We start from the raw sequence: 10,376 nt of genomic DNA, 5'->3' as shown, positions 1-10,376 counted from the left end.
ATTATGCATGTGAAAATGGGTGCCTTTTCGATTGTAAGAAATAGTTGATGGCCTTGAAGCCAAGATCATGACTGATGTTACTATAGTGGCTCTCTACATCAATAGTGGCTAGGATAGTTCCCTTTGTTACAATTATTTTTTGGACTCTCCTAATCGTATCCCTTGTATCTTGCAAGTATGATGGTAATGTTGTGACAAACATTGCCAGCCACACCTGGAGCAGCCCAAAGGGCAAACCGGTTGGTTGGTCCAGTGGGTCCACACTCCTTATCGGTAACACTACCACTATGGATCAAGTCTTTGATTACCTGAATCTCTGTGCCATAGCAGAGGGTAGGTTACCTAACCCACAACAAGGGTGATGCTCTGTCGCCAAATATATAGCAGAATTTTGTCACTGGATGACTGACACTACATTGAATCTAGCCACCCAGAAGAGTCAATTCCAACGAGGATTATCAGAGCCAGTAAAAGATGAGCTTGCCAGAGTGGAGACCTCTGACAATTTGGAGGATTTTATTTGGTTATGTATTCAAATTGATCAGAGACTCACAGAATGAAAGGAGGAGAAGCTTTGGATTTTTAGGGAAGCATCCTGCTTATTCTTTCAGTCAACCAGCATTTAACACCCAGCAAGAGACTGAAACCGTACCCAAGCCAATGCAGATTGAAGTCATTCCCCACTAGTTCATTTACTCTCATGCAGCCTGTTTAGACAGGCAGATACATTATTACTTTCGCTTGATTGAACGATTTGTTGAACGATAATCATTCCATCTAAAAGCAACCTAACTGTACTTTCAGCTAACCTTTGACGTGTCAGAAAGACGCCGTCACAGAATGTCTCACTGGTTGTCTTAGATTTAAACTAAATTTTATTATGAATTTCTAAAAGAAGGGGATAGAAAAAACTCTATTCTACCCTAGTGAATCCTAATTGATATGGAGAACCTGCCCTGAGAAGGGCGACCCTGTGCTGGATTCTGACCCTTGAACACCCTAATAAACCCTACATACGGGACTGAAAAAATGGGGGAGGGGAATATTTATCATAGATTCCAATTAGGAAAAACAAATTATTGGGAACACAGCGTTCAGATTGCAAATAGTCTCATTTAGATAAACAAATATATAATCGGCACCAATTCTTACTCACCAGACTCCACTCTTAGAAACATTACAAACAGATGCCATCCATCAATACGATCTACAGTGTCTAATTCCTAGAATAGATGTTACATTCAATACAGGTCTTATTCATCTGCATGGAAGTAATATAACCAAGGGTGGGTAGGAAAGGAAGGATGTAGACACATGACCGGACACCGTTCACACCAAACATAAACTGAACGTGCAAACAAGAAAAGGAAACCAGGGACATTAGACCCTACACTACTCCAGATGGCCAAATACTTACCAATGTACTAACACAACAAGGTGTTAGGTTGGGCTGCTGGGACCTGTAGTACTATGGTTTCTAGGAGCAAATTACCACAGGTGTGGCATGTTTGAGCTGGCTGGGTGTGGTGTTCTCCTGCTAGCCAATCACCACCGGTCTGTTTGCAGATAAATATCTGCATCTGCAAGAGGTAGCTGGTATCCCTTCACTATATGGTTTGGTTTCCCTAGTGGGCAGTCATGTTCCATTGCAGCTTGCTATCTGATTTGTGTCCTGTCTGCCTCTCTGTCCTGGGTCTGTCTCCTGGCTTTCTGTCTTGTATTGAGGCTTTCGGCAAATCTGTATCTGCTCTTACGTGTATTTTCTGTCACTTTCATGTCAGTTTGCTATTATGTTTGCTTTCTGACAGTTTATCTCTGCTCTGTCCTGCATCTGTCTGCTGCCAGCTCTGTCTAGTTCAGTTTGTGTGCCAGTGCTGTCTGGTTCTGTATATTACCCTTTAGGGATAGTCAGGTCTGAGGTTCCAGTGCGGGGCCGCCTTTGTTGAGGCGATCGCCCTCCTTATAGGTAGGGTCCTGCAGTCAGGGGTTAGTTGTCTCGTTAGTGTAGGGAACACGAGACAATGAGGAGCCGTGAAGTGGGCTCACGGCTTAAGTGACTTGGCCAATCCAAGAACCAATACCTCATACATTCTTAGCATTTCCATGTGTTATGTGTGCTGGTATGCAAGGTGAATGTTTGGCTCCTGTGAGCAGTCCCTATCTCCAGTAACGTTTGTGTTTGCCTAGTGCTCACTTGCCCACACGAACGTAACACAAGGCAGACAGAAATTTCGTAAGCACCAGGTATTGGTTAATATTTTGGCCAAAATAAATAAGATCACAAGTCCACATCAAGGTTCCTCATTATCTTGTGAGTCCCTACACTAACAAGACAACTAAACCGCAGGAAAGGGAACCCTGCTTACAAGTGGGTCAACTGTCCCAATAAGGACAAACCCGCACTGGAACCTAGGGACACTTGTCTCACCCTAGATAGGAATATGCAGGAACACCAAGGACATAATACACACCAGGTGCACTAGGGTGGAAGAGTTTTTTCTATCCCCTATTTTCACGATTCATAATAAAAGTTATGTTTTAATCTCAGACAACCAGTGAGACTTTCTGTGACAAGTAGGAGTGAAGTATTCAGAAGGGGCTACAGAGGATGCTAAACAGGAATTCTGATACCACCAAAAAGAAAACAGAGGATTAACACCCTGGGTGTGGCAGGAGATGACATAAAGAGATCCGCTCTGGTCACCCTCCGGGGGGAAGGTGATAGCTCAGTGGAGCTAAAGGGGCTGCTAACCTAAAGTCCTGTGTGGACCCGTTTGGGACTGTCACCTGGTCTGATAGAGAAAGATGCCCTTCAGATGCCCCGTGGTGAGGGGGGGGGGGGGGGGGTAAGTGACAAGGACCCTGTGGGTTGTAAGTCTGGGAATTTGTACATGAACTGTGTTGTTAGCTGTGTTTGAATAAATGCTGGCAGGCACAAGTTTTAAAAGAGTCAGGTCTTCTGGAGAATGTTTACATACGTGCTGCCCATTTCCTGATGTTGAAGTTAGTGATCCGCAAGCGAGAGAACTACAGACGAGTAAACACCCTTGCCAAACCTTCAAGGAACTTTATTACTTGGGTTCTGTAATTACATGTCACAGAGACATGTCAAAAGTTTCTGATCAGTAGGGGTCTGAATGCTGAGATGGCCCGAATAGAGGTATTTGGGAAAATTCTATGAAACCTGTTAGAAAGGAGAGAGGAATTGTTCTGGTACTGTATCTATGTAATAATCTTAGTTCTGTTACTGTCTCTATGTAGTAAGCTTGGTTGTGCATCTATATAAAGAGTCAAAGGAGAAGAGTCCCACTAGAGGATTTTAGGAGTGAAGTATGGGGGCAGGGACCCGTCCAATCGGGCAGTTCTGCAAAACAAAAATACTATAAAATTTCATAAAAGTAAAATTTATTAAAAATGGAAAAATATCCCAGTGCACCTTATGATTTACAGTACATATTGCGCTCTCTGTGCATGCTGTATAATTATAATCTACAGCTCGCTGTGATCACTTTCATCCACTGCCAGGGACCGCACTTTTTCTGGAAGGATCTCAGTCCAGAACCTGAACTTCTCCTCTTTCAGTTTTAAAGATGCTTTCTGCTTTAGGTTGATCTCCAGATAGCGTTCATCTGTGCCGTACGGCGGCCATGTTGTCAGACCAGGACAGTTGGGGTCCCTGCAGTAAAAAAAGGCATTGTTATAACTAATGAGGTCACACCAGCGGCGCAGTGAATGTGCCGCCATTCTAGTCCAGTGCGATGGGCTTACCCAGTCCGAGCAAAGTTAGCCCAGTATCTCATCACATTCCTGCTCAGGGCTTTCTCGGCATCGGTTGCAGGTCCTGGGAGAGAAAACATCATCATCAGTGACCGCCATCCAGTTCTATCAGCTACACACAGCGGCAGCATAAGTCTCTACTGGTGGTTTGTTACAATGTATCAGGCCAGGCTCTTTAGCTCACAGAGGATTGTCTAGACTGGCCATAATTGCAGCAAATTTAGCTGGATTTTAAAGTGGTGCCTGAGACCAAAGTCAGATTTCAAAACAGTCGTGAAACAGTCTGAGGAATCCGCTATGCACTGTTTATATCCTGTTCACAGACTTCCTGTCGCCTACTTCTACTACATTTCCCATAATCCCCTTGTCTGCATCTCAGACAGTATAGTATTCTCCTCCCCTAAGAGGGTGAGCAGTGCCCTGCTCCCCTCCTGTGGATTACAGTGCCGCCATGTACTGAGCTCCAGGGTGAAGTCCCATCTGCTGCCACTATCAGCCACTCTGCAGCATCCAAGACAGAGCTATGGAATTGTTACAGGCTGCACTATTAAAGTTGGCCCTTTTTTACATTAATTCTTTTAATTACCCATGGGTTGTTTATTGCAGGCTGAGTTGTATTTCTCAATGGTAACATATAATGCTAGGACTAAGGCAGATGTTCTGCTGAACATTGATGTACCTGTGTGCTGCGGTTTTTCTCATTTTACTCTTCGATGCTGGATACAATTTTTTCACCCTATAATGTACTGAAAAACTTGTAAAAAATTCTAAATTGAATGAAATAGTAAAAAAAAAGAAATTCCGATATCTTCGTGGGGGGAAGTCTCTAAAGGCTAGTCCCCGCTGCTTTATTCTCTCAGCTGTTCGGCCCAGTTATGGGGATGCACTTCTTGGTTACAGGCTCTTTCCTTTCTCATACCACTGACCCTCTCTGTACTGTACAGGACTGTATACCCCATAAAAGGCTGTGGACTCCGAGGTGATGTAATATTGTAGATGTGTCTGTAATATGCTAATTTGACATCAGTCAACTACAATTTATCCCTCACAAGCTACAGTCTAGCTTATAGGTATGATTCAGCTAGTTAGGAGAAAGGTAACCTGTGATAGGTAGAAGAAAGCTACACCTTTGATTTTTAGGTGAGCTTGATTTTAAGGGTCACCTAAAGTGCCCGAAATGCGGGTGCCCCGCGCCCATTTACAAGCGCCGATTATTGCTAAAAACGATCGCCAATTAGCCAATGTTTAGCGATAACCGTCCAGTGCAAATAGGCCTTTAAAGAAACTGCGATTTGCATTTAAAAGAAATGTAATCTGGAATTAGGCTGAAAATGCAAACTACTCTTCACATTTCATTAGAAATAATAAAATCCTTATTGCTTTCACTGTTAATTCTGCCTCCTGGAGACTCCTCCCACCATTCACCATCAGCACTGAGGTACCGCACCACACTTCAGGAGACAGAAATGTTTTATTTTATTTTTCTCCTTCTTTTATTTTTGTTTTGTCCAGCACAGATCTTGGTCCTGACATTAATACCAGGACCCATCTGAGAGCTCGGTCACCTGGACGTTGGTAGATGGGCCAATGTAATTTAATCAAATTATATACTAAGAACCTTGCAGTATTTAATGTGGTTACATTATAGGTATGTATACCTCTGATAGTAAATTTATTTTGCGTGCTGTTGCCAATTTTGGTTTCTGCTTCTACTGTATGTTGCAGCCATGGTTTAACGTGCACCTATGGATTTCTATTGGGATATATTTCCAATGGGTAGTGCTGACCCCCTTTTTCCCTTTCTGTATAATATGACTGCAGATGTTCATTCTTCCCTTCTCTACTGTCAACATGGTGCCAATGGAGCTGTGATTGTCTGACATTCTAGTTGCTAAGGACACATCTAGTTTTTTGGTCATTGACTCACCAGCGAATAAGACGCCGTCCCTCAGGAAGGGTCCTCCGAAGACAGAGATGAGCTCATCACCGTGATCGGCTTTCACAAAGTCAGGTCTCCCATGAGACAAAAAGCTTGGCGGGTGCTGATACTCATAGAAGTAGACTGGGAGCCCCGCATCTAATGAGGGTAAGAAGACAATGTTACTTGGGATGGCTGCGGAGTCATCAGTGATCATTGTTATACATAAGGCTATACACTGGCACAGCGACAGAGGAAGACACAATAATTGTATAAGATGGCACTGAGACTTAGGGCTCACACCCACTTGCGTTTTTTTAACGCTACGATATTTCAGCATTTTTTTTTCCACGCGATTGTCAATGGGACTTTCTAATGTTAAAAACACGTCACAAGTTTGCGCTTCTGCAATTTTTGTGCAATGCGCTTTTAACATTAGAAAGTCCCATTGACAATCGCGTGAAAAAAACGCGCAAGAAAAACGCAAGTGTGCCGGAGCCCTTAATGTGAGACTGGAAATGTTAAAGGGATTGTGCAAAGACAGAAGCTGCTTTCCATACACCCTACTAAGACACATAGTGAAGATTTATAAAACTGTCTAAAAGAAAGTCTTTTTTGCCCCTGACAGCCAATCACAGTGCAGCTTTCATTTTGTATTCTGCTCTTGTAAAATGAAAGCTGTGCTGTGATTGGTTGCTAGGGCCAACTAAGGCCGTTTTCTCTTTAAACAGTGTCATAAATCTGCCCCATGGACTTCATAAAGCGGGATGCACCACTCAGGTCCGGGTATACAGCCAGAATGAACCGCCGTCCTGTAAAGCTACATCTTCTTTACCGGAATGTGTGGATTTTCCTGGCCAAGAGCAGGATCCAGAGTGATCAGCTGTTCCCTCTGGTCCCCATACTCTGGAATGGGTTGTGGATGTTGGCACAACTCCTTTAACTACTTAAGAATGTGGCCATTTTCTTCCATTTTCAGTTTTTCCTCCCACTTCCAAATAATCCTAACTCTTTTATTTTCCCTCGCTGTGGCTGCCTGAGGGCTTGTTGCTGTTTTTGCAGGACGAGTTGTATTTTGGCTGCCTGAGGGCTTGTTGCTGTTTTTGCAGGACGAGTTGTATTTTGCAGTGATACTATGTCATATACCGCAGAAAATACTGAAGAATATAGATGAGCGAGTATACTCGCTAAAGGCAATTGCTCGAGCGAGCATTGCCTTTAGCGAGTATCTCCCCCGCTCGAGAATGCAGGTTCAGGTTCTGGCAGCGGGCAGGGAGCTGCAGGGGAGAGCGGGGTGGAACGCAGGGGGGATCTCTCTCTCCCTCTCTCCCCCCCGCTCCCTCCTGATGACAGCCGCTACTCACCGCTGCCCCGCGCCGGCACCCAAACCTGCAGTCTCGAGCGGGGGAGATACTCACTAAAGGCAATGCTCGCTCGAGCAATTGCCTTTAGCGAGTATACCCGTTCATCCCCACTGAAGAACTTTTGCAAATTCTAAGTGGAGTGAAATGGAAATAAAACGCAATTCAGTCCCATTTTGAAGGGGAGAGCGCCTTGTTGCTATGGCATGCACGCTGCAGCGGAAAGGACATCACTCTATCCTGTGAGTCAGCACAATTATAACGACACCAAATTATATAGTTATTTTATTTAAAAAAATAGTACTGCAAAAAAAAACTTTTGGAAAAAATGAAATTATTTTCAGCCGCCATCTTCTGACCTCCATCGCTTCTTTTAATATTGCGCCGACGTAGTTGAGTGAGGGTTTGTTTTTTGCGACATGTCCTGTATTTTCTACTGGTACCGTTATGGACTACATATGACTTTTTAACCCTTTTATTACATTTTATCTTGGAGATGTGGTGACCATCTCCAAGAAAGAAAAAAACATTTCTAGCATTGTGCGTTTTTTTTTTTCCTTATTTTTTTCTGACGACGTTCACCGTGCTGCATAAGTAGTGCATTACTTTGGTAGATCAGACTTTTACAAATGCAGCGACACCAAATAGGTTTTTTTTTATTTTTATTTTTATTTTTTATAAATATAGGCAAAAGAAGTTTAAACTTATTATTATCTTTTATTTTTTTTTTACTTATTTTTACTTTTTTTTAGGACATGGGTGTCAAACTCATTTCCACCGAGGGCCACATCAGCCTTATGGTTGCCTTCAAAGGGCTCATTGTAAGTGCAAGACTGTATAGTAATAGTGTCCCCCCCCCCCCCCCTCCATAGTGGCTCCAGTAGTAATAGTGACCCCCATAGTGCCCTTAGTAATAATAGTGATCACCACCTTCTATTGTGGTCCCAGTAATAATAGTGGCCCTCTTGTGTTTGACATGTGAGCCATAGGGGTATAGACTTTTGTGCACCGCGGAATCACTGAGTGATAACACTGGATCGCAGGAGCAGGCGAGCTCACTGTCACCCTCACTAAGAGCACAATAACTTAGTTTATGGTGCTGTGGGGATGTGTTAAGGTCTCTTTTTACCCCCTTAAGAACACGGCCCCTTTTTTTTTTCTTTTTTTCCAGCCCCCTTTTAAAAACCATATCCTCTTTATTTATCCATCAATGTATTTGTATCAGGCCTTGTTTTTTGCGGGACGAGTTGTGTTTTTCAATTGTACTACTTAATGTACTGGAAAACCTTTAAAAAATCTAAGTGGAGTAAAATGAAAAAAAAAAAAAAACAACAACAAAATTCCCCCATCTTTCGGTGCGTCTTGTTTCTATGGTGCATAAACTGCAACAAAAATGACCTGATAACTTTATTCTATGGGTCAGTACGAAGACTACGATACCGAACTCATATAGTTTTGCTTTTGCTGTAATTTTTTTATTTGTCCATCGACCTGTAGTTTTACGTTGGTACCATTTTGGAATATGATATCACTTTTTATTGGATTTTTTTCTCGAAAAATGGTTGACCAAAAATTCACATTTCTGGCATTTTTTTTTGTTTCTCCCACAATGTTCATCATGCGAGGTAAACAATGCATTACTTTGATAGATTGGACTTTAATGGACGCAGCGATACCAATAATGTGTTTTTTTATTATTTAGAGTCTTTCATTATAAATATGGCAAAAGTTTTTTGTTAACTTTTATTACTTTTTTTAAATACTTTTTTATTTATTCCCCCGAGGGCATAACAACCTGCGATGCCTTGATTGCTCCTGCAGCATGATGTAATACCATAGCATTACATCATACTTTGATCGGGCAGACAGTCTATCGAGCCATCCCACAGGTATGGCTTGATAAGCATTCTGCCAAGACAGCCCTGGTGCCTTTCAGAAGGCCCCGGCTGCCATGACACCCACACAGCTCCCTGTGAACATCGCTCAGGGGATTTAAATGCTGCTATCAGAATTGACAGTGGCATTTAAAAGGTTAACAGCTCTGATTATCCCCGTGGCTTATCGGAGCTGTTGCCGCCAGGTGCCGGCTATAAGAAACAGCCGCCATCTGCATTGTATGAAGAGAGATCGCCCCGTGATCTCTCTTCATACATACCCCGACGCTGCTGGGCGTTAATGTACACCCTGCTGTATTAAGGGGTTAAACAGGGAAGGACATTTGAGAACGCTGCATTGAAATATGTTAAGGCCTTGTAACTTCAGAGTAGACCCCGCTCCTCAGGAATAGTAAGACTATTCAAGTGAAAGAAATCAAACCAGTTGATGAATGGTGGGTTATATCTGTGCCTTCAGAAAACTCCAAAAAGCCAAACTGACACATTTCCACACAAAGAAGTCGCCCCCCTAGAGAAAGCTGTAATCATGGAAGAATCACCCCAGGAAGGGCCCTGTGGATCAGTATGATGAATCGTAGGCCTTCCACCACAGCGCTATGCAGCCAATAACTTCAATTCTGGTTAAAGTGATTTATAGGGAACATAAATGTTAAAAGGGGTGGAAATTTGTACCTCTGTGGATAGGGAATAACTTGTAATTGTGGTACAACCCCTTTAATATACCTGTCTTTATACGACTTAACTGGTATGTGACTTTCAGAAAGGTCACATGACCTTTTTAAAGTAATAATAATAATAATCTTTATTTGTATAGCGCCAACATATCCCACAGCGCTTACGTAGACAGGGGATACAGAAAGACAAAAAAAAGACAAAAATTACAGAACCACGGTTACATAGTAATCAGTTGATAGAAACAATGGGGGTGAGGGTCCTGCTCTAACGAGCTTACATACTACAAGTAATGGGGTGATACAGAAGGTAAAGGGGCTGGAGATGTGCAGGGTATGGTGGGGTGGAGAGTGAGCGATGTTATACACACAGACAATGGTCAGACATTTAGCCGTGTGACGGCAGAATCAGTATGATTGCAGGAGCGGTATATGATGGCTAGCAGGGATTGCAGTCAGTAGGTCAGGGAGCATGTTATCAGGCGGAGTACAGAGGGGTTTGTTTAGGGGATGCGGTATGCCTCCCTGAAGAGGTGCGTTTTTAGAGCACGCCTGAAGTTCTGCGAGTCCTGGATTGCCCGGGTAGCCTTTGGTAGTGCGTTCCAGAGGACTGGTGCTGCTCTGGAGAAGTCTTGGAGGCGGGAATGATTCTAATTTTGCTGCCTTGGATTAACAGGACCTGAGATGTGTATTGATGGGCTGATTTTGCAGAGAGCCTTGTGAGGGGGAGCTGCCCCATGTGCACAGCTTGTAT

General features: G+C 43.2%; 1 protein-coding gene across 1 annotated transcript in view; it reads right to left on the bottom strand.

Moving 5' to 3' along the window:
• Window positions 1-3,388: 3,388 nt before the first annotated feature.
• The window catches only part of LOC136581973 (fatty acyl-CoA hydrolase precursor, medium chain-like), a 46,012-nt gene continuing 39,024 nt past the window's right edge, over window positions 3,389-10,376 (bottom strand). The window contains exons 11-13 of the mRNA XM_066582691.1: window positions 5,705-5,854; window positions 3,769-3,841; window positions 3,389-3,676 (exon numbers count right to left, since the gene is read on the bottom strand). Of these exons, the coding sequence (XP_066438788.1) occupies window positions 3,490-3,676; window positions 3,769-3,841; window positions 5,705-5,854 (410 nt within the window). The 3' untranslated portion in view covers window positions 3,389-3,489. The remainder of the gene's footprint in view (window positions 3,677-3,768; window positions 3,842-5,704; window positions 5,855-10,376) is intronic.

The sequence above is a fragment of the Eleutherodactylus coqui genome, chromosome 11 (genome assembly GCF_035609145.1).
Source record: "Eleutherodactylus coqui strain aEleCoq1 chromosome 11, aEleCoq1.hap1, whole genome shotgun sequence".
Taxonomy (NCBI): Eukaryota; Metazoa; Chordata; class Amphibia; order Anura; family Eleutherodactylidae; genus Eleutherodactylus; species Eleutherodactylus coqui.
The sequence above is the reverse complement of the archived record's forward strand: the minus strand, read 5'-3'. Positions and strand labels throughout refer to the sequence as shown.